This window comes from Neofelis nebulosa, chromosome 7, assembly GCF_028018385.1.
Source record: "Neofelis nebulosa isolate mNeoNeb1 chromosome 7, mNeoNeb1.pri, whole genome shotgun sequence".
NCBI classification, from domain to species: Eukaryota; Metazoa; Chordata; class Mammalia; order Carnivora; family Felidae; genus Neofelis; species Neofelis nebulosa.
Genome location: NC_080788.1, coordinates 120404509 through 120429532, shown reverse-complemented (window position 1 = coordinate 120429532; position 25024 = coordinate 120404509). Strand labels below are relative to the sequence as shown.

Here is a 25024-nt window from a genome sequence, read left to right as displayed (position 1 = left end):
AGGGCGTGCTTGTCCTCGAACATTCTCCTGTACCTATTGCCGTGCAGCTCAGCACTTGTCTTAACATCTTGTTCACAAACGTGCGCATCGATCAGATTCCTGGGTCATCATCTCACCGGTGAAGTTCTGTTGACTGAGCCCAGATTTGGCTTTTAACCCTTTGTTTCTACTTCCGGGCAGGTAAGCGCCGTTCTGGTTCTGCTTCACGGGAGCTGTGAGGAGGAAATAGGTGAACTTCTCTTCTTGCCTCTCCCATCTGAGTTCACCCTGGTCAACCCTTTTTTTCTCTGGCCTCCTGAGCACCAAGCGAGGCTGCGAGGTGAATATCAACCTGTGTGGGCACACAGGACAACTTGTGCCATTCTGCAGCTCAACAGGAGGCCACCTCATCACTCCCCGTCCCCTTCCCGGGTCAAACTCCCTGAGATCCAAATTGGGAGCGGAGCCTTGCAGGTAAAGCGGAGGGGGCCTTGCCTCAGAGGCTGGGCGTAGGCCAGGGAGGAGGAGGCTGAGGCCCACTGAGAAGAGTCAGCCTTGGAAGAGATTGATCTGAGTGAGAAGTGAGCAGATCACTGCTGGGCCCGCTCAGCTGTGACAACCCAGAGATGTCATTGCTGCCTGAGTTGAGGAAGCAACAGGAGACAGGACGATTTGGGGCTAGTGGCTCTTGACTCAGTTTCAGCTCCCCAGAGGGTGGGTCTTGGGTGTCTGAGTGATCTTGGGGAGATCAGGGACGGGGACAACTCGGCAAGCAGAACCCTGGGGCAGAGAGAGGGAAAGGGGCACCCCTGTACCTGTTCTAACCCAAAGGAGCCATCTGTTGTTTTCCCTCTAGAAAACAAGCTAGTTGGTCTTTAAAAAATTTTGTTTCTGGGGCGCCTGGGTGGCGCAGTCGGTTAAGCGTCCGACTTCAGCCAGGTCACGATCTCACGGTCCATGAGTTCGAGCCCCGCGTCAGGCTCTGGGCTGATGGCTCGGAGCCTGGAGCCTGTTTCCGATTCTGTGTCTCCCTCTGTCTCTGCCCCTCCCCCGTTCATGCTCTGTCTCTCTCTGTCCCAAAAATAAATAAAAAACGTTGAAAAAAAAATTAAAAAAAAAAATTTTTGTTTCTCATGTTCATTTATTTACTTTGAGAGACAGAGTGAAAGAGTGCAAGCACAAGCGAGGGGCAGAGAGAGAGAGGGAGAGAGAGAGAATCCCAAGCAGGCTCTGTGCTGTCAGCACAGAGCTGGACTCCGGGCTCGATCTCGTGACTGTGAGATCATGACCTGAACCGAAATCAAGAGTTGGATGTTCAACCGACTGAGACTGAGCCACCCCGGTGCCCCATAGTTTTTGTTTGTTAATAAACTTAATTTTTTTTGCAATAACTTTAGATTTATAGAAAAATGGTGACGATAGCACAGAGAGTTCCCATAAACCCGTCGCCAGGTTCCCCGATGATTCACATCTGCCATTTGTACGTGTACCTTTGCTACAGCTGATGACCCAGGTGCCATGCCCCCAGGTCCCCAGGACAGCCGGGGAGGAGAGGGCCCTACAGCTCTGGTGGGAGCAGAAGGAAGACTCCAAGGCTCCTGGTGATCTGGGGGTTCAGGAGACAGAGGAAGCTGGATGGACCAGGCCCCAGAGGTCCGTCCGACCTCCTGCCACCAGCCAGACTCCTCATCTATCCCTGCCAGGCTCTTCCTGGCACATGCAGCCCTCTGTGGGTAGCCTGTTGGGCCTGGGAAGCCTGGGAAAAAGTCTTTCTTCCAGGTGCTGGGTTGCAGGATCCTTGGGGAAAAGTCCCTCCCAGGATCGCAGTCGGCACTGAGCAGGATTTCCCTTCATTCAGCCCCTGGCTGTCCAAGCCCTTCCTTTCCTGGTCCTTGCTTTCTCTCCGCAGTGTCCCCACCTCTCCCTTCACTGATTGCCTGTGGGTTTGTCTACGGGTCCCTCTGCAGAAAGCAGCATGCCTCTTCCCAAGGCAAACCCCTGGGGCGGTTGTCATCTCCCAAATCTCTGAGCATCCCAGTTGTCCCCCGGATCTAACCAAGTGGGGGCGGGGGGCAGTTGCCAAGGTTGGCCCCTGGGCTTAAGAAGACTATGTGCGTGTGCCCCCCCTCTCCCGCTTCCCCTATGCTCGTGTGGCACCTGTGCCAGTTTCCTTGCTGCTTCCTCACAACACTATGACATCGGAGGGACAGACGTTATTGGTCCCAGGAGAGAGGCACAGAGGTCAACACCTTGACTCAAGTCCCACAGATATGCTTTCATGGCCCCCTATCTCACGCCTCCAAGGCCTTAGAACCTTGGCAATTCTGTGTTTAACTTTTATTACTGTGATTCCTTGAATTCTATCTCTCTTTGCCTCCAAATAAGACTGCTCTGGCCGCCACCATATCCCTACTGCCTTGCCCCACTGCCTGGTATTCAGGAGATTCTCAATAAATGTTTTTAAATGATTGAATAAATGGATGAGTTAAAGGGAGAACATTCATCCGTGCATTCAACGATAGATTGTCAGGCCCTTTGATGGTTCCTGGGGTTAAAAGATGAACAGGATATAATCCCCACCCTTGAAGAAATCAGTCTTGTGAGGAGGATAGACTTGAAAACAAAACATTACACGAAATTACACACGATACCGTAATGGAGGGATGTCTAGGCGTGTTCAAGTGCTAGGAAAGAACTCTCCTATAAACTCTCCCTGGAGGATCAGGAAGGCTCTGGGGAGGAGGGGGCTTGTAGGGTAAGTGGCAGTGCCTCTCCTGGAATGGTGGGGGCAGGCAGGGTGGAGGAAGGGCATTCCTAGGCCAAGGGGCCACAGTGAGCCCTACAGGGACCTGACTTTCTCAGAAAGGGCCCAGGGGAGCCTGTGCAGGAAGGACTTGAAGCCAGGCTCTTGGATCTTTCCCTTCACCACATCGCAGTTGGAGATTTCCCACATGTGCCCTCAAGGATCGGGGTCCGGGAGGATTATACCCACTCCCAAGACAGGGTGCGGGGACCACTGGCTCCCTGTCATTCTCCTTTGACGACGGCCTGCCAGGAAAATCTCTTCTGGGAGGGAGTTCCACATCTGAGGCAATTTGAAACAGTCTTATGAGATTTCTGGAGCCGAAAGCTCAAAGAGAAGCTATCCAGCCGGCTCCCTCCTCTCTCGCAGCTTGCAATTCCAGCCAGCACATCATGGAGCCACCGGGTCGCAGCTGTCTGCAGGCAATTTCATGTAGTCCTTTCCCACGTTTACTTCCTGTCTCTTTAACAGGATTTAGCTTAGGTTTGTTTGACTTTTACTTCCAGAGACCGCTGCCTTTCCGACATGTTGCCGTTGTGTTTGGGTTGTAGGCAAGATCTTAAGAGTGCACACATGTACACAAAAGGAGGGAGTCGGTACTCTGGTGGGGGTGGGGGGCAAGGCGGGATTGGGATATTTCAGGGGTGTCTGCAGTGGAGGAGGGTCCCAAATCACGGTGACAAGTGCCACTGAAGGGTGGCGTCCGCTCAGTGGAGAAAGGCAGGCCACGGTGCCAGTGTGGCGGGAGTACTTTCAAAAGAGGAATCTGGTAATTTTGATTTAAAAATGCCTTCATGGATTTACTTTTTATGCTACCCATACGTACACCATCCTCACCCATGGAGGATTCCTGGATCCCTCCTCCCCTGACGTTTTTACATCAATTTTATTCTTACTTGTGTCTTTACAGAAAATGGCACAGAAATCACAGGTTTGGAATAGCTAGAAGTTATTACAGTTCCGTATTTCGAACACCTCAATATCAAGTTTCTTTCTTCCCACTCTATGTACAGTATTTACACAGCAGGGGCTACAGTCTAACACTTCAGACCAACTGGGGACAAAGACAAGAAGAAGAAGGGGGGGGGGAGTTCCATGAACGGGTGAGGAAGAAATCAACTGTTGATACGGAATTAAAACCCCAACTCACTGTCTCAGACCTTCCTCTTGCGAGGTATTCCCTGCAAGGGTGGGTGGCATGGCAGAGGGAAATGTCAGGGGGGTGAGGGAGACCTGCGTCTGGCCCCGGGGGCAGCTGCAGGGAGGCCACCCGTACAGACAGTTCCTCTCATCCGCAGACAGGAAGAAGCACCCTGTCACCTATTCCTACACGGTCACTATGTCCCTCCTATTCTAGCGGGCAGACAACACGCATACACCGGGCATGGTTTGAGTTGAACGCCGGCTCCTGCTTTGCTCTCCTTTGAGCCCTTTCTCTCTCTCACCCTTCTGGTGACCACTCCTTGATGCCTATGATAGCCCCAGGCCCCCTCCAAGCTTGGCCTCCCGAGGATGGTCTGGATCAAGTGGAGTCAAGATCTGTGGCTTCTTATGGGTTCATTTTACAGCTGGATTGGGGTGCTCCGAGGCAGGACACATGCGAACCGATAAATTGCAAGAAGCTTTAGGAGGGTGTCTTGCATGGCAAGTCAGGGTCACAGGCATCACACCAGGGGGGTCAGGATGCTTCAGAATGCAGGCCCCAGGGCTCCAGGTAAGAGTTTGGCCTCCCCAACAGTGCCATGACCACAGCATTTGTGACGTGTACCCCCTGGCTGCAGGGCCCAGGCCCAGGACTCTACAGATATTGTACATGGTCTCGTGCGGTGCTGGGACCCATGCTGGGGGGAACGGTGGGGCGGGCTGGGTGTGGAGAGGGCCGGCAGGTTCCTAAGGATGACCGTGGAGGGCATGAGACAGAGGGTGGCCGAGGGGCTCAGGCTGAGACCTTCCAAGTTTAACCTGGACCATGGGCAGAGGTTGTAGCTGGGCCTGCGGGGCAGCACATCCACACCGCAGAGGCCCAGGCCCAGGCCCTCAGGAAGGAATAGGCTGGCGAGCGCAGTTTTACTGAAGACTGGGGGGCTCAGGACGTTGGTGCCAGAGTGCGGGTCCTCAATCCCCGTCACCGCTGTGGCAGGCAATGAGTCTGCAGCAGTGGGCTTTGGGCCCGGCCAGAGCAGAATCCCTAGCGGGTGTAGAGCTGGGAAGGGGAGGCTCTTGCAAGCGAGAGAACAGAGAGTAAGGGGTGGATTTGGACAGGGAGAGTCGCCAAGGGATTGAGTGAAAGCGGCTTGAAGGGGTGGTTTGGGACAGCAAGAAGGCTTCTGAGGCAGGGCTGTTGGGGTGAAGGGGAGGATGCTGGAGAGGTCAAGACCAGATAGGGGGTGTCTCCGCGTGGCCCAAAGCCTCGGCCAGAACTGAGTTGTGCCTGAAGTCACCCCGGGGGTCATGGAGGGCCTGTGGGGCCGGGGGAGGGGGGCAGAAGCCAGGCCCGGGCCCTGCCTCAGAGAACACCTCCTGACACCACAGGCCCCGAAGAGAGCAGAGTCCTGGGGCTCCGGTAGCTGCGTGCCCTTGACCTAAGCCATGTCCTCAAGCTGTGGTGGACTCAGCTTCTCCGCTGGCCTGTCTTCTTCCATGGCGTCCTCCTCCTCTGGCTCCTCGGTATTCCGGGCCAGGCTGTCGGGCCCAGACACAGTCCCCAGCACTTTGGTGCTGTGCTCCTGAGCTCTGGCTCGGAGCGCCGCAATGCTGTTCTCCCTCAGTTCCTCCTGGGACATGGCCGCTGGAGGGTCGGGGCCCCGCTCCTCCGGCTCCATCTTGTCGAGTTTGGGCAGGGCCTGGCGCTCCACCTCGGGCTTCCTCCCCGACTCCGCTGCGGCCTCCAGCGACTTTTTGTGCATCCCTAAAAAGAATTGTTGGTATTCGGGTTTAGAAAAGCGCCTGGGAAAGCCATCTTGAACTGAAAACGGCAAAGATAGAGAGAGGCCAGAATTAAGGACGAGCAGAAAGCCTTACTTCACACACCACAGTCACGCGAGTCCCAGGGGCCGGGGCTGGGGCAGCGGGAGGGAGGCCAGGGGATGGGGCTACAGACCAGCAGCCGGGCACCAGGCCTGCAGAGGGCTTCTTCAAGTCAGGTTCCCCGGCACCTGAGCACTGGGCAGCCTATTCTGTCCCTTCCTAAGCATAGCACTTGCGCCCCCCCCCCCCCATCTCTCCCTCCCAGGATTCCAGATCTTAGAACCCCACGATAGGCTGGTGCTGCTTACCAGACATAGGCCTTGAGGGCAGGTGGGGGATGATGGCAGGAGAGATTTAAGGGGGAAGAAGTCCTTTGGGAAAAACCAGAATGGTGGCCACAGGGACCTAGGGGTCCCCTGAACCCTCAAGAGGGGCAGTTTCACTCACCACAAGCCCACCTTTGGCCAAGGGGGGAGGAAGGTACAGACCCTGGGGCGACAGCCACACCCTTATCAGAAGACAAAAGAACCCAAGTTCCGGGGCCTGGCAGGGATGAGAGTCCTAGCCACCCAACAGGGGGGCACAAGGGATAGACACCGAGCCCTGGACCCAACCTGCCCTCTGAGCCTCCTAAGGATGACGAGGAGGCCTGTTTTGGAGTGCCTGTGTCCTGCTAGGCTGTTGTGGCCAGGTCTCCCTGCTCCTGGGTTCTGTCCCCTCCTCCAGGGAGCCCGCTCTCCTCACCACAGGGGCAGGGCCCCAAGGAGGGTGCGGGCTCTTACCCAGCAGCCACGGGGCACAGGAGTCCATGATGCCATCCTTGGCAGACTTGAGGATAGACTCTGGCAGGGGGATAGAGTGCCGCACCATGGCCCCATAGAGCCCGTACTCCGCCATGACGCTGCTCCGGCCCCAGCACTTCTCCCGTTTCCTCCACTTGGCTCTGCGGTTCTGGAACCAGACCTGCAAGTGAGGATGAACAGGTCAGGGGCGTGTTCTGAGAGACGCTGAGGCCAGTCCCTTACCTCAGTGTGCCCACTGGGAAGGTCCCCACCCCTTTGCTGGCAGCTGCATCCCCTTGTGACGGCTGGTCTCTCCGGCAGGGTGTCCTTACTTAAGCTCACCCGCCCCATGGTGCCCCTGGGGTTCCTCCAGGCTCCGAGTGCCCAGAATGAGGACACCCAGTCCTGTAAGAATACGATGGGTGAATTTTTTTTTAATGTTTTTTTAATTTTTGAGAGCGGAATAGAGTGCGAGCGGGGGAGGGGCAGAGAGCGATGGGGAGAGAGGATCCGAAGTGGTCTCTGCAATGACAGCAGAGAGCCCTAGGGGGGGCTAGAACTCCTGAGAACCAGGTGATCACGTCCTGAACTGAGGTCAGACACTCAACCCAATGAGCCACTCGGGTGCCCCTCTTTTTCTTTTTTCTTTAAAAAAATTCTTTAACGTTTATTCATTTTTGAGAGACAGAGAGAGACACATTGTGAGTGGGGGAGGGGCAGAGAGGAGGGAGACACAGAATTGGAAGCAGGCTCCAGGCTCTGAGCTGTCAGCACAGAGCCTGACCTGGGGCTCGAACTCACGAACTGTGAGATCATGACCTGAGCCGAAGTCGGGACGCTCAACGGACTGAGCCACTCAGGCGCCCCCTTTTCTTTTTTAAATCGAAGCAGTTCTAAGGTGGTGGAATAGAGGCCTCATGACAGGGTCTTGCAGGTGGACAGTCCCCAGCATGGTCCTCAGTTCGCCTCTGAGAAGCCCCACCTGGATAGCTCTCTTGCAAGTGTGCATGCCTCCAGCATATAAACAGAATCTCTTTGTGACTCGCAGAGGGACAAATGCCTTCCAAGGGCTGGACTAACTGCACCTCTTGTTCAGGGCTCCCTCTCCACCACAACTCCAGGGGCCAGAGCTGTCTGGGAAGCGAGCGAGTGTGGACCCAGGCAGCAAAGGGCATTGCACCTAGGGATCAGGAAGCCGGGGGACACACTCCCAGGAGGCCTGAGTCAGCCCCCTTTCTCTGCCCTGTCCTGGCTAAGCCCTCCTCTGCCCTCCATCCTCCATTCACCCTCTCCCCCACAGTTTTGGATCTAACCCTGAATGACATTTAGGGAAGCTGGGCATCCATCCCTCAGGTTAGAAGACAAAATTCTCCTGGTGTGCAGAGAAAGTGGGGTGCAGACCTAGGAAGGTGCAGTGGGGGGCACCCTAGAGATTGTTTCTCTGGCCCCAAAGCTGACTGGTACAGGGCATGGGGTACCCTCGGGGTGTCCATAGCACTCCAAGCCGGTGCTTGGGGGAAGGGAGATTCCTTGGTCTCCCAAAGCAGCTTTTCTGAGATTTCCGGCAGCTGCCAGGAGTCAGCGCTAGGGACAGCTGCACTGTCCCTCAAGCAGGTGAGAGGCCCTGGAGAAACCAGTGGGCGCTGTTAGGATCCCAGGCCCGGCCAACGGCCCCCTCTTGGCCCCCTCACAGCCCCTCCGGGCCCTCACCCCCGGGATGGCGAGACGGCCGAGACGCCCCGGGAAGTGGGGGGCTGAGGGGGAGGACAGAGGCGGGTTCCGGGAAAATCTATTAGTTTCCTCTGCGATTTCCATTCCCTCGCCTGCGCCGGGTCCCCCGCCCTTCCCTCCGGGCCCCTCCCCCTCCCCCGGAGGCGGAGGTTTCAGCTTTTGATGAAAAATTGCTCCAGCTCTATTCAGGAGGCGGCAAAAGAAGAGTCACCCCCAGGGGCAGCCCTGGGCTGATTGAAAAATAAGTTAATTTCTGTTTGAATCGATGGGCCTCAGGCACTGAAATATCACGGGAAATTAAAGCGGCTGCTCTCTCGGGAGCCGCGGCATTGACCCGCACTAATTAATGCTGGGGAGGCAGCGCGAGCCGCGCCGCGAGCCGCTCCCCCTCCCCGGGGGACCCCAAACACTTCTCATTTAACTAATTAGACGGGGAAAATTGGGTGTTAATTTGTTTAGGATTTTTTCCCCTCTTCCCCCCGGCAGCTCCCACCCCAGCCCCCACCCCGCGCGGGGGCGCGGGAAATGAATGCGGGGCTCGCCGGCAGATGGCTGCCCGGGTCACTCTGCAATCTTCTCCGACTTGATTGCTTGATTAGGTCGTTAGCACATTAAAAAAAAAAATTGCTTGCCGTCTGGCGCTGGCGTGATGAGTGGGACGCGCGGCAGCGCCTGGGTAATTTATCTTTTTATACGGCAAAGAATTTGATTTCAATCTGCAGATATATGGGGCGCCTTTGACACCTGTTTAACATCGCGCCGCTGACAGTTTAACCCTTTGCTGCCTCGGCCGCCGGGAGGCCCCGGGCGGGGGTTCGGATCCGCGCGCCCCCGCGGTTCCCGCCGCCGCCGCTATGTGGCGCAGTGAGGGCCCCGACGGCCCCAGGTAGTCGCGAGTCTAAGGCTGCGCGCGGCCGGCCGCCTCCAGCAGAGGGCGCCCCGGCAGCCCCGCCTCGCCTCCTGACAACCTCCCCAAAGCCCGGTGGTCACAGACACGCTCTGCGGGGCTGCGGAAAGACCGCACGCTCCACGCACACCTTTAAATAGACCCAAATGTGTGTGACCCTGTTTTGAAACATCTCCATTTGTAAACAACCAGGAACCCATAAAAATGGGAGAGAAGAGGCCCAAGACGCCCTGGGCCTCGCCACCCGCAATTAGAAAACTGTCTCTCGTTCCACCCTGGGTGGAGCTGCCTGCGGCGAGCTGCACTTTTGCCACCACCGGGTTTGGCACCTGCCGTTCCTGCTCGGGCCCTCCTGGAGAGCTGCGGAGCCAATGTGCGGGACCTTTCCCCTGGTCTGGACCCAGGACCGCCAGGAGGGCCCCTGCCAAGGAAAGGGTTTATGCAATTTGAAAGCCACTAGATGGCTGCGCTTCGTGTGCTACAGAGCGGAGATCAGCAATGCAAGCCCAGGCTACCTCGCCCATCGTCCTGGCCTGGCTCTAAGCTGTTTAGATCCCTCCCCAGCGCCACCTGTCTGTCCTGCAGGCGCTCTGCCCGACTATCTGCCAACCCCAGTGCCTGCGATTTGTGAGACCTCTGTCTTGTCCTGTCTTCCTTCCCAATAGCCCTCGGTGGCCCTCTATAAGTACCCACTTGTCTCAAGCTGCCTTGTTCCATGGAGGATAAATCTAAAAGGACTAATTCACATAAAAATGTAAGTGACTTCTGGTTTCATCCACCTCTCAGAGAAGGCAGAAGGATGAAGCCGTTGGCGATGGAGCGAGGCACCGAGTCTGACCACAGAGAGTTGGGAAAGGCTTTCTTTATGAATCTAAGTCAGACATTTACTTCCTGGTCAGGAGCTAACCTTCTTGCTTGAATATAGTGCATTGTAAAACAACAAGACCACAACCTCTTAACTGGAACCCACGCAGCCAGACTCCACCATGTTTTGGATTTTAGAAAGAAAATGTGATGTAAATACCACCATTACATGGCATTCTACTGCAGCAGCACACCCATAATCAAACTCACTAGTTTGGATTTCTGCAGCAAAGCATATACATATTCATACTAAAAGGGATAAATAGGGGCCCCTGAGTGGCTCAGTCGGTTAAGAGTCTGACTTCAGCTCAGGTCATGATCTCATGGTTCGTGAGTTCGAGCCCCGCATTGGGCTTTGCGCTGACAGCTCAGAGCCTGGAGCCTGCCTGCCTGCCTGCCTGCCTTGGATTCTGTGTCTCCTCTCTCTGCCCCTCCCCTGTTCAGGCTCTGTCTCTCTCTCTCAAAAATAAATAAAACATTTAAAAAAATAAAATAAAACAGATAAATAAAAGCATAGGGAATAATAAAGAGCATAAAGTTGGGTCTGGTTTTTGCCATTAGTGAGTTTTGGATGACACACGTAGGAAAGAACCCTGTTCTCAGCATGGTTTGGCATTATGGATTCTGGAGAAGGGATTGTGGAGTATGCAAAGGCAGAAACACCCCACCCGCCCCAGTGTGGATGCCTGGGAAGATGCAGCACTCTGACTTCCTCTGGATTCCATGAGCACTGGTGCTTGGGGTGGGGGGCGGGGGCAGGGAGCTGGCGGGGGGCAGGGCTCTCACATGGAAACAGCATTTTTGTAGGAACACTAAAGAAGGGGGTACAGACTTGGGATTCAGATTATCTCTGGGGCCTATAAACAGAACCATTTTCCTGGGTCTCCTAATTTGGGCAAATGAATAACCGGTCTGCAGATCAGACTTTGCCCACAGACATCCCCAAGGGAGTTGGTGCCAGCTGGTCGTTCAAACCAGGAGTCATCCGGACCCTCGGTTATGGGCTCCTGGAATGCCTGGCTCTCTGCAAAGACCAGATGCTGCTCCAATTTATGGAGGAAACCTGGACAGCCAAAACAATTTCTTTTTAGGACAGTTGGCAGGGACGCAGTGGCGGTGGTGCCTCGGAGGGAAGTGGACAAGGAATGAGCATTAACCCTAACCACTCTTCATATTTGCCTTTCTCTTCCCTTCCTGGAAGCAACCAGCATGTGTACAGAACTTTGAAGTGTACGAGAAGCACTGAAGGCAGACAGTCCTGAACTGGAATTCTCAGCTGTGACCACGACTGCTGTGTGACTTGGGGCAAGTTCCTTGCCTTCTCTCAGTCTCCATCTCTTCAAATATAAAATAATACCTATTTTTCAGGGTTGTTTGAGGATTAATGACAGAAGTGAAAGTTTCTAACATCCATGCTCATCACACAGAAGGGAGGTGTTCAGGAAGTGCTACTTGTTATTTCAATGGAGGCACAGAATAGCAGCAGGAGTCTGCCCAGAGGGAACGTTAATCAACAGCATTACCTGCCCCTCTGGCCTCCTCTGCATGCCCTTTAGCAAGGCTGGACTGACAATAAGAACTCCAGGAGAGGGGCAGAGAGATAGATCCAACCTTCAAACCATGCTATTTTAATACAGACAGCCTCTGGCTTCCCCTTAGGCATCCAGAGGGCCCAACGGATTTCCCTGCCGCTCTCAGCACATGTGTAAGGTATTGCAGGCCCTTGAGGCTCAAATGCAAGAGAACACCCATGCAGGTGCCCAACGCTCCTTGCAAATTGGCCGTGATCAGAAGCTAGGAAGCCTAGGTTGGAGATCCTTGCTCTGCCTCCAACGGTCTTGGTGATCTTGGGTGCATTTCTTAGCCTTTCGAGCTTTGAGTGCCTCATCTACCTGTAATACCACCCTCTTGAAGGTTTGTTATAAACATGAAATGTAACAGTGCATGGGAAATGCCTGGCACGTAATAATAATTAAAGAACCCTGGCCTGATGCTGGATGAATTCTGTGGATAAATGTGCAGCAAGACGCGGTTCTGCTTTCCAGAAAATGCTCAGTGGAAAACTTTTTACCTAAAGCCAGATCCTTCCTGGCCCCGCTCCCACCTCTGAGGTTCCTTCTAAGCATTTAGATCTTTTTCCCTACTTGGTTTCTTGGTTCTGGCAAGCGCCGAATACTCCTTCAGTCGCTCGCTCCTTTAGTTTCCTGGCTGCCCACTTTCCAGAAGAGACTGCCCCTCTCATGCGACGGTCAGGTCTGGAACTCTTCAGCAGAACCTGTGTAAAGGTCACGGTCCTCACCTGCCTGACACTGCAGGGCTCTGAGTGCCTGAGCAGGGAACCAAAGTGACACCCATAGTCGCCGGATTTGGCACTCCAGGCAAGAACTTCCGGCTTGGGAAAGGATCTGGGTTTCCTGGTGCATTTCCCCTCAGAGGTGGTGCCCCAGCAGCGCTCAGAACGCCCAGTAGGATGCCTCTGGCTGTCAACAGCTAGTCTGGCAGGTGCCTCCACAACTGGCAGAGAGGGTCCCAAGAGTATGTGCCTCCATTGATAGACTGGACCTGGGGAGGGGTACTTGCCAAACAGGTGCTCTTCTGCCATAGGGCGCATTTGGAGCAGACCAGGCAAGGCTGTCAGCCATTTCTCTCGCTGTGCGTGTGGCCAGCGTGAGCAGCTGTGGTTGTGCCCATGGCTTCTTTCCTGTCCTGGAAGCTCCCATCTTTGCATTCCCACCGGACAACATGCCCAGGGCTCCTTCCCTCAAAGGTCTCCCAGGAGACCCTCTGTGGTTTTCCCAGGACTGTCCCCCCTAAAGGAGACATCTTGTACAATGGACGCTCTTTGCACATTCTGGGCACTTGCCTCCCCAGGCCCCGCCCTCCAACCTTGTCTTCCTACCGTCAGGCCTGGCTCTGTCGGCCATGTGGCAGTTCCCATCACATTCACCCAGCTTCTTTCCTCTCTCCTCCGGCTGGAAGCTGATTAATTTGGGCTCGTTGCTGCAGTGATTTAATGACTTAACACTCCACATGCGCTCAGCATTCCTGACACCATATTTCAGCGTCTCCCTTCCTGTCCCAGCTTCAAGCTCAGAGAAGCTGGGCCTTGCTGCAGCCTCTGACGTCCAGTAGGGGGCGGCTTTGCCCACATTTCCCAGTAGCCCAGGCAGCATCCTTCCGTGCACACCTGACAGGTCATCTTGTCCCGCATCCCGTCCTGTCACCCCAAACTCTACTTCCCTCCACTCATATGAACCCACTTGAAACGCAGAAACTCCTTTCCTGAGCCTCTGTCCCAGCGTTTTTACTTTGGCTGCCCACAATCACCTGGAGAGCTTTAAAAACATACAGATGCCCAGGTTTGGGCTTGGGAGCTGGGCTTGGGAGCCCAGCATGGGTGTCTTCCAAAGCTGCCCTGGGATGCTAATAAATGTTCCAGGCTGAGACACCCTGCAGCCTTCTGTCAAGGTACATCTTCTATCTTCTGGAGTAAAATTCCTTAAAACTTTGTTCCCTATCCTTGGGCAGGGATCCCTTTAAAAGAGGCAGAATGGGGGACACCTGGGTAGTTCAGTCGGTTAAGCATCCGACTCTAGATTTCAGCTCAGGTCATGATCTCACGGTTCGTGAGTTCCAGCCCTTCAGTTCAGTGCAGAGCCTGCTTGGGATTCTTTCTCTCCTTCTCTCTCTGCCCCTCCCCCGGTTGCTCTCTCTGTCTCTCAAAATAAATAAAACTAAAAAAAAAAAAAAAGTCAGGATGGAACAGCACTAGTCAGAGAATCCAAACCATGAATTTATATACAAGAATGTGCCCATTCAAAAAAAATTTTTTTATGAGTGTGTTTTTGAGGTTTTTTTTCTTTAAGAATAATGTCTGGTACTCAAACAAATTTTGATCATTTTTTTGAGAGAGACAGCGTGAGTGGGGAGGGAGTAGAGAGAGAGGGAGAGAGAAAATCCCCAGCAGGCTCCACACTGCCTGCGCAGAGCCCAGCGCGGAGCTTAAACTCATGAAACCGCAAGATCATGACCTGAGCTGAAATCAAGAGTCAGACCATTAACTGACTGAGCCACCCAGGTGCCCAATATTGGTTATTTCTATAAAGGTTTTTTTTTTTTTTTTAATTTTTTTTTTCAACGTTTTTAATTTATTTTTGGGACAGAGAGAGACAGAGCATGAACGGGGGAGGGGCAGAGAGAGAGGGAGACACAGAATCGGAAACAGGCTCCAGGCTCCGAGCCATCAGCCCAGAGCCTGACGCGGGGCTCGAACTCACGGACCGCGAGATCGTGACCTGGCTGAAGTCGGACGCTTAACCGACTGCGCCACCCAGGCGCCCCTCTATAAAGGTTTTTTTTTATAAAATTTTTTTTTAACGTTTATTTATTTTTGAGACAGAGAGAGACAGAGCATGAACGGGGGAGGGTCAGAGAGAGAGGGAGACACAGAATCTGAAACAGGCTCCAGGCTCTGAGCAGTCAGCACAGAGCCCGATGCGGGGCTCAAACTCAGGGACCGCGAGATCATGACCTGAGCTGAAGTCGGACGCTTAACCGACTGAGCCACCCAGGCGCCCCTCTATAAAGGTTTGATATAGGTCCCCACCTGACCTCAAAACATCTCTGTTCCCCCAGCTTCAAGTCAAAGCACAGGCTTCAAGCTCAAGAGGAGGTGGTGAACTTCCGGGCTTTAGACGCAGACCCGGGTTCGAAACCTGTGCCCCCCACTTGCTAGCTGTGTGGCCTTGGGCAAGTTGCTGTGCTTCCGTTTCCTCAGTTGTCACCAGGATTTAATGAGATCAGCGCTGAAATAGAGTGAGCACTGGGCATTTGCCCGGGCATCAAGCGGAATTCATTATGCACGGCGCATAGCATCTGCACAACAGGCAGGTGTCACCATCATCCCCATTTTACAGGAACCAGAGGCTCTGCAAGGTGAAGTAACTTGTCCGGTCACTCAGCTGGGAATGGTGAAGCCAGGATGTGTTTGGCTCCGAAACAGTGCCCCTAATCACCCTACCTACTCCCTTGCCCTGTGCACGTCATGTATTCAGAACACCTGCACATGGAGACTGCTCTGTAAATGACAGCTGTGACTGTCACTGACACATGCTAAGGCTTTCTCCCCCAGCGCCACCTGGGGCAAGGACATTTAACAGCTCACAAACACCTCCTGGAGGCAGCATTTAGCCAAAGAACCCTGTGGTGCTCAAAGACTGAGAGATTCTTGTCTCCATTCTCCCATTTCTACAGTCCTCACAGTCCCAAGGGCAATCAATTTACTCCACACCCTAGTTCCTCCTTGCTGGTTCCTGCAGCTTCAGACGCCACGGATAGATGCCCCCCCCCACCGCCCCCAGGCAACTTAGAGAAGGGGGGGCATCTGTGGCAACCGCAGTAACAGCTGAGGAAGAGCCTTCCCCCAAATCCCTCACACACTCCCACCCACCATCACCACCGTCACCGCCACGGCCAAACAGATTTTAGGACGACCCACCGCAAGAGACAGTTGTTCCTTCCTACTGGTCAGTGGTGCAAAAGTGAGGCCTAACAACAGGGGAATTTTTCAGCCGTCCACCCCAGCTGCTTGTAATAGCCAACTTTGTGCTAAGGAAGGGCCAGGTATGGGTTACCACTGCACATTGATTGGATTGGGCCTTGGCTTACACACACGCGCACGCGCACACGCACACACACGCGCACACATACGATTCAGAATCGACACCCAGGCTTACCCCACTGGACCCAGTTGGGTGGGGGATGACGGATCCAGGCCACCATGGATAATGTACCAAACAGATAATCTGCTTATGAGTAACTGAGCTCATTGTTAGTGCCAACGTCTAAAGCTACTGGCTGAAATTCCATATCACTTTCCAGGGGAGAGGAAGACTCTTCTGGAAAAGTAGCTCATGTCTCATTTCCAATTCTCGGGTTGTCCAATGAGAGAACACAAAACAACCCACAACTTATCTGGTTCCTTCTCCCCCCAGCACATATCCCACCTGGAGACCCAGGGTTCTTGACTGGGAGGGGTTTCAGGAAGTCAGGACACCCCCTACCAACAACTTTTCCCAGCCTTAGCAGTGAACTGTTCTGGACCATTCCACTGACGGGAGCAGCTTTCATTTAAGGATGTGATCCAGTTGAGGCAAATCCAAATCTGGAAATGTTTCTCCTCCTACCACACTCACTTCTTCTGCCTCATGGAGGCCCTGCCTAGAAAACCATCCGACTTCATCTCCTCCCAGAGAAACCATTAAGCAGCCACACTCCTGCCCAGCTAGTGATGTTCTGGCCTTGGGAAGGTCTTCCTGCTGATGAAGGGAAGCCCTGCACCCACCACAGCTGAGAACACTCCTGTCCAGACCCATGGCCGGTTATGCCGCAAAACTCTCTAGGAGAGGCGCACCTGGCTGGCTCAGTCAGTGGAACATGTGATTCTTGATCCCAGGGCTGTAAGTTCAAGCCCCATGTTGGGTGTGGAGGTTACTTAAAAATAAAATCTTAAAAAAACAAAACAATGAGCCACACTTACAGGCACAAGTCCCCAGCCACATCCCAGGGCAGGGCCAGCTGTTCACGTGTGAGAGGAAGAAGAAGCTTCTGGTGGATGGGTGGATGGACGTGGTGGGGAGTAGACAGAAAGGGAGGGGGCAACCTTTTCTTCATGGGTCAGGGGAGTGGAAGAAAGGGAAACAGAATGGGGTCAGGGCTAGAAGCCACTCTCCCCCTCTCCCCACCCCTGGCCTTGGAGCAGACATTTAGCTGTCCTAAGAGATATTGACCACAACAAAGACCCCACTGAGAGCCCATGACCCACCCAGCACTCCTTTTCCCACCACAGGCCCCTTCACGGTCTGCCTGACATACGCCTCAGGAAGCCTAGGGTCTGGAACAGCAGGCCAGGCTACGTCATCTAAGTCTCTTGTCCCCAACAGTGCCCACGTCACATGGTGGGTGTTCAGCAAATACCTGTCAGCTTAAATGAACTGTTATTCATAAGGACCCATAGCAGGGGGGGTGGGAGATGGGGTCACAGGTGTCTGGGAGCCTGGGGCAGTCAATGCCTCCGAGGGTGGGGAAAGAGAGAGAGAGGGACTTGGGGCTCTGTTACCTGTATCCTGTCTTCTGGCAGCTCAGTTTTCATGGCCAGCATCTCCCGGGCATAGACATCTGGGTAGTGGGCTTCATTGAATGCCTTCTCCAGCTCCTCTAGCTGGTAGGAAGTAAAGATTGTCCTAAGGGGAGTAAAATCACACACTCAGGATCCAGCAACTGAAAGACACTGTTCCAGAGAGGATAGAATGGACCTCCTCTATGCCACCTGGACAGACCCCAAATACAGGCTGGCTCAGCACAATCCGACATAAACTCCTTCACACACACACTCACGCTCACATATATTTACACACACTCATAGCTTAACACTCTAGACTCGTCTTCATTCAACACTGAAGATCCACCTTGCCCTTCTTGGGAGGACATTATTTCATAATGTCGGTGACATTTCATAGTGGGAGTCTTTTTAGAAGCGATTTGGGGGAAAGGGTGTTCAGAAATTTTAGAAAACTGTAGAAAGCCCTTCTTCTTCCTTCTAAGCACAGAGTGAGGGACTCACCAGATAACTTAAAGCCTCTGGCCCCCTGGGACCTGCTTCCCAGTTTCCTCTCACAGACAGCAAGTAGTATAATAGTCGATCCTTTTTTATTTAGTCGTTGACCTTTTAATGACACCCAAGTTCAAAGACCCACCAGAAAGTCAAATGCAACTGCAACCCTAGTGTTTGTACAGCTGAGAACTGAATCTCCCACCTCCTCATGCACCCCAGCACCTCGCCCTCCTTACCAGCCCTTCCCCTGCCAGCATCCAAATTTACTAGCTCCTTTGAGCTGCCTGCAGACCCCCTCCACTTCAGGGCGGTCCATTCTGGTCACTCTCACTCTGAGAGAGCCTACCTACACAGCCCCCACTCCCCACAGAGCAGATTCCATTGATCTGTTTGGGTCCTAATCTGTTTTAAAAATCTGGTACAAGCTACAGCCTTTCTTTCGCCCTGGGCCAATGTGCAAATGAATACGGTCCAACACAAAATTTTACCTCCAATATCAGGGGCTTCATGGAGCCCATCTTTTTTCCATGAACTATACACGTCCACTTATAGGCACAAATTCTTCTCTTTTCAGACCTTATAGTCCAGATTCCACAAACCCATTTGTAAAAATGGTACATTCCACGCTTGAGCCTCTGGGATCTGACCCTGGGACCAGCACGGGGTGGGGGGTGGGGGGTGGTTGGTTAGAATCCTTCACTGACGGCCCTCACTTTCACCCTTACCCAACACAAGGGAAAAGTATAGGTGTAAGCCCCAGTGGGTCCTTGTGCTGGTGTGTCGGCTTTAATATCTTGGGGGATGATGCAAGGGATGTGTGAGGAAGAAAGATTCTGCCCTTTATAGAAAATGACTGGCTTGATTCTAAATCGTTTCTCCTATTCTCCTGGGAGGGGGGAATGGAATGTTTATGTATACAGAAAGTGAATTCTTCAGAATTTTGAAGATCTGCTGGTTTCTATTTTGCTCTTGTCACTTACTAAAGGGCCCCTGGAAGAGATCGTCCAAATAAACAATCAAAATATGCAAGCCGTTTTCAAAACTAGGGAAACAAAGTCACACAGGTATTGTGGTTTGGCCAAAGCCAAAGAAGAGACGTTTAGAGATTTAGAGATTTAGAACCATTCAAGTGCCAGCCTCTGCATAGGAGAGCTCTCATTGAAAAATAAAACAAAATAAAACCTCAAATCCCCCAAACTTTCCCTTAGTCCTGCCTCAGAGCGAATCCCTGTGTTGACACCCGACGTGCCCTCCAGGGAGCCTCCTGTATCCCCAAAGTGGGATTCAAACCCTGCTCCTGGCTTTGCGCAGAACCCCAGCCCCTTTTGGTGCCCACTGCATCCTGTCTGCAGAGCTGAGCTTTCCCAGTACAGATAAGTACAAAATCTGAGAGACTCCCAAGGCTTCTGCTCCATCCCTCCTCCCTTCTCTAAGCCCAGCACATTTCAGAGAGAAAAAGAGATGCCCATCTCTCATCACCAGACTCTAGGGTCTCTTACCTGAAATCCTCAAGTGAGAGAAGTTCAGGAAAAAATATTTTTTACTAATTAAAAGCTGCACTGGCAATCAGTCACCGTTCTAATAATATCTCTAATAATCTGCTCCTTTCGTGCACCAGACATAACCTGAAACCCAGGGCAGGTGGTGAGTTATACTGTTGCACTGAGAAGCCTCCAAAGCTCCCAACCATCTCCTCGGAGAGGAGAGTGTCAGAGGAGGACAGTCAGGAGCGTTAAGCATAGACTTTGGGCTATGGGTCAGCCAGCTCCAGGTGCCACACAAGGACACGTCCTGGAACAGAAACACTGTTCCGGCATGCAGGGGATGCTTTTACCAGAACTCTCCTTGCTATGTGAACCCTGCTTCTCATTCCATACCAGCACAGAAGCAGTTCAGCCCGGACTCTGAACTGTCCTCCCTCCATGGTCCCCACGTCTGTCCCTGCTCAGGGAGGCTGACAGGATTGCCCACCCTGGGACCAGCACCGAGATGGGCGCATTAAAAAATGTTCTAATGAATATGTGTTGGATGAATGAATGTCCAAAGTGACCCAGGATCAATGCTTCCGTTTAAAACAAAACAAAGCTAAACAAAACAAAACCACCGCTGGGGTTACTGAGAAACCAAGTCAAAGTTCACCCTCATTCCAGCCTGAACCTATTGGGGTCTTAGAGGCCAGGAAAAGCCATTTTACAAGGTGGAAACCAATAGAGTGGTTTTCAGGGGCTAAGGAAGAGGAAAATGCAAAAAAAGTACCCAGAGAAAGGGTGCCAAGAGACTGAGAACGAACTGGGGAGAAGAGGATGGGGTGGAATGCAGCAGGGAGAACTCGCAGGGGAGAAATGTCGGGAGAGTCAGCAGGAACCCTCTGGAGATCCCACCTAGACTGGTGCGCAGAGAGAGATTTGGGGAAACACACCGGAGGGTGAGCACCGGGAAGGAGTCTGGAGGCAGCGCTTGCAGCCAGTCGGGCAGATTTCTGGTTCTTGCTTCTCTATTTCCTTAAAAACCTCCCCATAAATTCCTACAAGGACTGGGTAGCTGTGGAGTGGATGTGGACAGGAATGAGAGTCTGGGGTGGGGGCGGAGAGGGTTTACTTTTCAGGAATTACCTTTCAGCACCTATTACATTTCAAAAATGTGCCAGTAATGCCAATTTGAAGGCATATCTTTTAAAATTCTCCCTTTAGCCTGTGCCCTAATGCAGCCCACTCCACTCCAGCTGGGGCTGGCAGGGTCAGCCAGTCCACACACCTTCCCTCCCCATTTTACAGACGAGGAAACCGAGGCTGGGGGGCGGGAAGAGACTCTCTCAGGATCACAAAAGAGCAGAAGCCTAACGAAAAATTCCCATCAGTGCAGGTATCACGCTCAAGATTTGGGGAACGGTGGGAGCAGAAGACTGGGGTGGGGGGTGGGGTGGCAGAGAGGACAGGGGCCGCGGGAGAGGAATGCGGTCCCGGGGGCCGAGGACAGAGGGACCGGCGTGCGCGGGAGGTACGCGCGGCTTTCCGAAGGTGCTGGTGCAGGGATCGAATCTGGGGGCCGCCTGCCCCTCTCTGGCTCGGGTTTGGCCTTTCCTTTCTCCCGAAGGAAAAAGCCCGCCCCGTGCCACCTCCCCGGAGGCCACACACCATCCTCGCCCCGTGTGGCTGGACGCCAGGGTCCCGGGCGAATGTCCCCAAACAACGTTCAGTCTCCCCGCCCCGGCACAGCCTCAGGTTTCAACTCACGAGCCGGCGAAAATAGGGTCGGAGCGACCCGACCCCCACAGAGGACACGGCAGGGAGTGGGTGGGCAGAAGAGGTAGCAGAAGGCGCCGCAGGGGCCTTACCTGTGTCTCCGCTTCTTCCGTTTCTTGGTCTGGTTTAAAGCCGATTTGGACATTTTTCGGTCGCTGGAGGAAACATCTTCAGAATCTGAAAAGCGGGCGGAGGCACATGCGGCAGGATGGGGGGAGCGCTCGCCGGCGCCCGGGGACTTGAGGCGCCCGAAGCCCGCGAGGGCCCCACCCCGGGCCGCCTGCGGAAGCGCCGGGGGCCTGCTCTGCCAGCCTCGGAAGCCCTCCGAGAGGGCGACCCCATCCCTAAGACCCGGCTGGCTGTACCCGCGCCGGCGCCCCAATCCGCAGATTTTGAACAGATTTCGTTGCAAGAGAGGCAAAGGCCCCAACGCGCCTGGGGCAGGGACGGCGGTGGAGCGAGGCAGCCTCAGGGAGTCGCGGGGCCCGCGGGCGGTGATCCCCGCGCTGCGCCCTGCCCCGCGCCTGCAGCCCCGGCGACCCGGGCCTTAAAGTTGGCTCCGAGGAGCGGAGCCGAGGCGTCGGGAGCTGGGCGCCGGGAAGGGCTGGGGTCTCCCCGGGCACAGCCCCTTTTTTCCGTGCCTGCAGAATGCGCCCCCGCTCGAGACTGGAGAGACTGCGACGCGCCACTTTTCGTTGCCCCTCCAAATAAAAATAAATAAATAAATAAATAAATAAATAAACGAAAAATCGGGGGAACTGCCGAGCGAGAGCACGAGCCGGAGCCCGAGCGGGTGGGGACGCAAGGCCGGGAAAGCAGTCCAGGGAGGGCGCGGTGGGGTCATCCCGGGGGCCCCCCGAGCCGGCAGGCGCCAGCATCGGATATATTGTGGCGTTTGGGAGCAACTGAACCGCGGCCGCTTCGGCCGCAGCAGAGGCCAGGTTGTCCGAGGGCGTGGGGTGAAAAATAAACCCCAGGTGACCAACGTGGGCGTTGTGGAACGGAGAAAAAAGAGGAAGGAACAACAACTTTGGATACCAGGGCTGGGGCCGAAGCGGGCACCCGCTTCCCCGGGCCTCCAGCACACGGAACAGAGCGAGGGTCCTCCGGGAGGCCGGGGCCGCAGTGGAGCAGCGGGGCTGGGGGCCCGCAGCCCGCCCCACGGGCTCCGACACGCCAAGCCCGGTTTCCGGTGGGGCCCCAACCTGGCGCCGGGGCAGAGCGGGGCCCGACGAGGGGACGAGAGAACAGCGCGCAGGCCGGAAACGCCGGGGCCGAAACCAGGCGGCCAGCGGGAGCATCCTCCGGGCCCCTGCCCCGGGCGCGCCAGCCCCAGGCCGGAGCTGCTACCCCTCGGCCAGGCGCGAACTTTTGCGCCCAGGGGAGGCCTTGCGGTGCCAGCGAAAGCCGACGGCGCGGAGCTCCGGCTCTTGCCCCCAGTCAGGCAGCCTGGCAGCCTCGCCCTCACCTACCCGAGCTGGCCGTCTGGCTGGTGTCCAGCGGCCCCGACGCTCTGCCCAGCGGCTGCAAGTGGACGCTCTGCGGGTCGGACAGCACTTCCAGGAAGGTGGGCTGCGCGTAGAAGCCGGGGAGCCCCCCGGGCCCCAGCAGCCCCATGCCGCCCACTCCTGCGGGACTGAGCACGGAGCGCGCCGCCAGCAAGTGCCCGGGGGCCAGGCCGTCGAGGGCAGCCCGCGGGTGGGAGCTGGGGGGCTCCTTGTTCAAGCCCAGGATCTCCTGAATGCCGAACCCCGTGCACCTGGCCGGGGCGACCCCCGAGGAACTCTTGGCCACAGTCTCGGATTTGGGCTTGCTCAGCGCTTCCCCCGCTTTCCCCGTCATCTCCCGGTTCTTTGGAGGGGCTGAGGCCGCAGGTCTTTCGCTCCCCCCACCCCCCCGCCGGGCTCCCCGCTTCGCGAAGTTGGTCCCAGGTGCCCCCTCCGGTGTCTAATGCTCTGGAGCCCCAAGGAGATTCCCCTTTTATCCAACCAGGCGGCAGCCCAAGTGGGGTCAGAGCTGAGCAGCCAATCACCGGGGCCAGGAGCATTAGGAATTCCAAAAAGCTGGCAGCTCCCGCCGCAGGCAGTACCGAGGGGCCAGGGCGCTGGGGGCCGGGCACGGGGTGGACTCGGCAGGACGCCCATGGGCTGGGACCCCAGGGGCTGAAACGAGTCAACAAGGTTCAGGGCTGTTCCAGGAGGCTGGGTGGCTTGGGATTCTGGGCAGAGCCTGGCTGGGCCAGGTCCCTGGGGTGGGGTGGGAGGATGGGCTGAGGGCCGGCGCTAGAGGCTGGGAGTCCTCCTCCCTCCTTTGTGTCCAGTGCAGGTTGACAGGGTGAGAGAAGCCCAAATATGGGATCCTTGTGTAAAAGGCAGAACAAGGAAGAGGGGTAAGTGGGCTGGGCAGGGTGTGTGGTGGCATGGGAGAAAAGAGGGGGCCAAGGTATGAAGAGGGAGATGTGTGGGTGGGAAGGGCTCCACATTTGCCTTGCGCACAGGATAAAGTGCCTGGTTCAGAAGAGCTACTCAGTAAACATTGGCCCAATGAATAAATGGATGCTAAAGGGGTCCGGAGTAAGAGTCTCTGGTGGGAAAGAACAGTGGTGATTTCATTTGGAGAACAACCATGGCCATCTGAACATCTTCCTAGAGTAAGCATGAAGTGTGCCCAGCTTCCATGGAAGGACTTCATTTATTCTTCCATCCATTCATTCAACTAATACGGACTGAGCACCTTACCAGCTCTGAGCTAGGAGCCAGGGGTTCTGCAGTAATTCAGACAGACAACACAAGGGATCGGCTATCCCTTAGAGTTCACTGAGCACACAGAACGAAGAGGATGGGATTGTTGGTGGGGAGGAGTGGGGTGGCGAGAAGGCCTTAGAGGCCATTAAAAGGTGAGCTTGTGTCTCCAGTTGAGTGGGATCCCTTGACTAACTCCTGTGTTGGAAGTTGCAGAATTGCCACCAACTGGGCCAGTTGAAAAGTGGTGAGAGGCAGGAGCCTTATCTGGGGAAAAGCCTGAATTCCAAAAGTGGGCAGTGGAGCCACTGGTTTCCTGCTTGAGGGCTCTGCAGGGACCATGATCCCCTTGGGCCCAAATGTGAAGTGAAGGTGATTCTACACACACACACACACACACACACACACACCTGCCATGGACCTCTGAGCCCCTGCATTACACCAGCTCAGCTAATTCTTCTGTGACATTCTTGGGGCCAGGGGCTGTCTTGTCTACGTTGGCATCCCCCTCTACTGTGCCTAATATACACTAGGTTTTAAATCTTTCTTTCCTTTCTTTTTCTTTTTTTCTTTTTCCTTTCTTTTTCTTCCTTCCTTCCTTTTCTTTCTTTCCTTCCTTCCTTTCTTTCTTTTTCTTTCTTTCTTTCCTTCTTTCTTTCTTTTTTAAGAGAAGTAAGCCTTTATTTCCTTGCTTCACAAATAAAGTTGGTTGAATTGATTGTTTTAAAAAAATTTTTTTAACGTTTATTTATTTTTGAGACAGAGAGAGACAGAGCATGAACAGGGGAGGGTTAGAGAGAGGGAGACACAGAATCTGAAACAGGCTCCAGGCTCTGAACTGTCAGCACAGTGCCCGACACGGGGCTCGAACTCACGGACCGCGAGATCGTGACCTGAGCCAAAGTCGGCCGCTTAACCGACTGAGCCACCCAGGCGCCCCTGAATTGATTGTTTTAAATATTTCTTGCATCAAATTCACCCTATGAGGCAAGATAAAGACAGGGTTAGTTTCTTTAGGCCAAGACTGGAAAGCCAGGCTGGGGGAGAGATTCCATTCAGGATTTCTTGGCCAGTCAGCTGCAACCCCCCAAATAAATCGAAACCTCCTAACCCAGCCTACTGCCAGGGTGTCTAGTACCCTTTGTGGTTGGCATGAGACCAAACTGAGAGGTAAGAGGAGACCCCATAGGGTATGGAAACTGAGGTCTTGCTATCAGAACTGTTATGAGATGGGTCTCCGCTCACTGTGGCCTGGTCCACACAACAGCTGGAATTAGACTGGGGTATTTCTCAGTGAGGGAAGTGTCTGGAAGAAGTATACTGTTCACTCCAAGGCCTGCCTCCTCATCCCATAATAATGTCATTCCTACTGTGCGTCTATCTTGCTCATTCCCTT

General features: G+C 54.5%; 1 protein-coding gene across 2 annotated transcripts; it reads right to left on the bottom strand.

Annotated features, from left to right (window-relative positions):
- Positions 1-3649: 3649 nt before the first annotated feature.
- On the bottom strand, positions 3650-23110 carry VSX2 (visual system homeobox 2). 2 transcript variants are annotated; one of them, XM_058739646.1, is made up of 5 exons: positions 22360-23110; positions 20980-21064; positions 17151-17274; positions 6532-6712; positions 3650-5747 (listed from the first exon to the last, which is right to left on the bottom strand). In XM_058739646.1, exons 1-5 carry the CDS (start codon positions 22727-22729, stop codon positions 5365-5367), a joined length of 1143 nt encoding a protein of 380 aa, XP_058595629.1. In that variant the 5' UTR covers positions 22730-23110; the 3' UTR covers positions 3650-5364. The 2 variants fall into 2 exon arrangements, with proteins under 2 accessions (XP_058595629.1, XP_058595630.1); XM_058739647.1 differs by having other exon boundaries at positions 3650-5690; positions 22360-23106.
- Positions 23111-25024: the final 1914 nt, after the last annotated feature.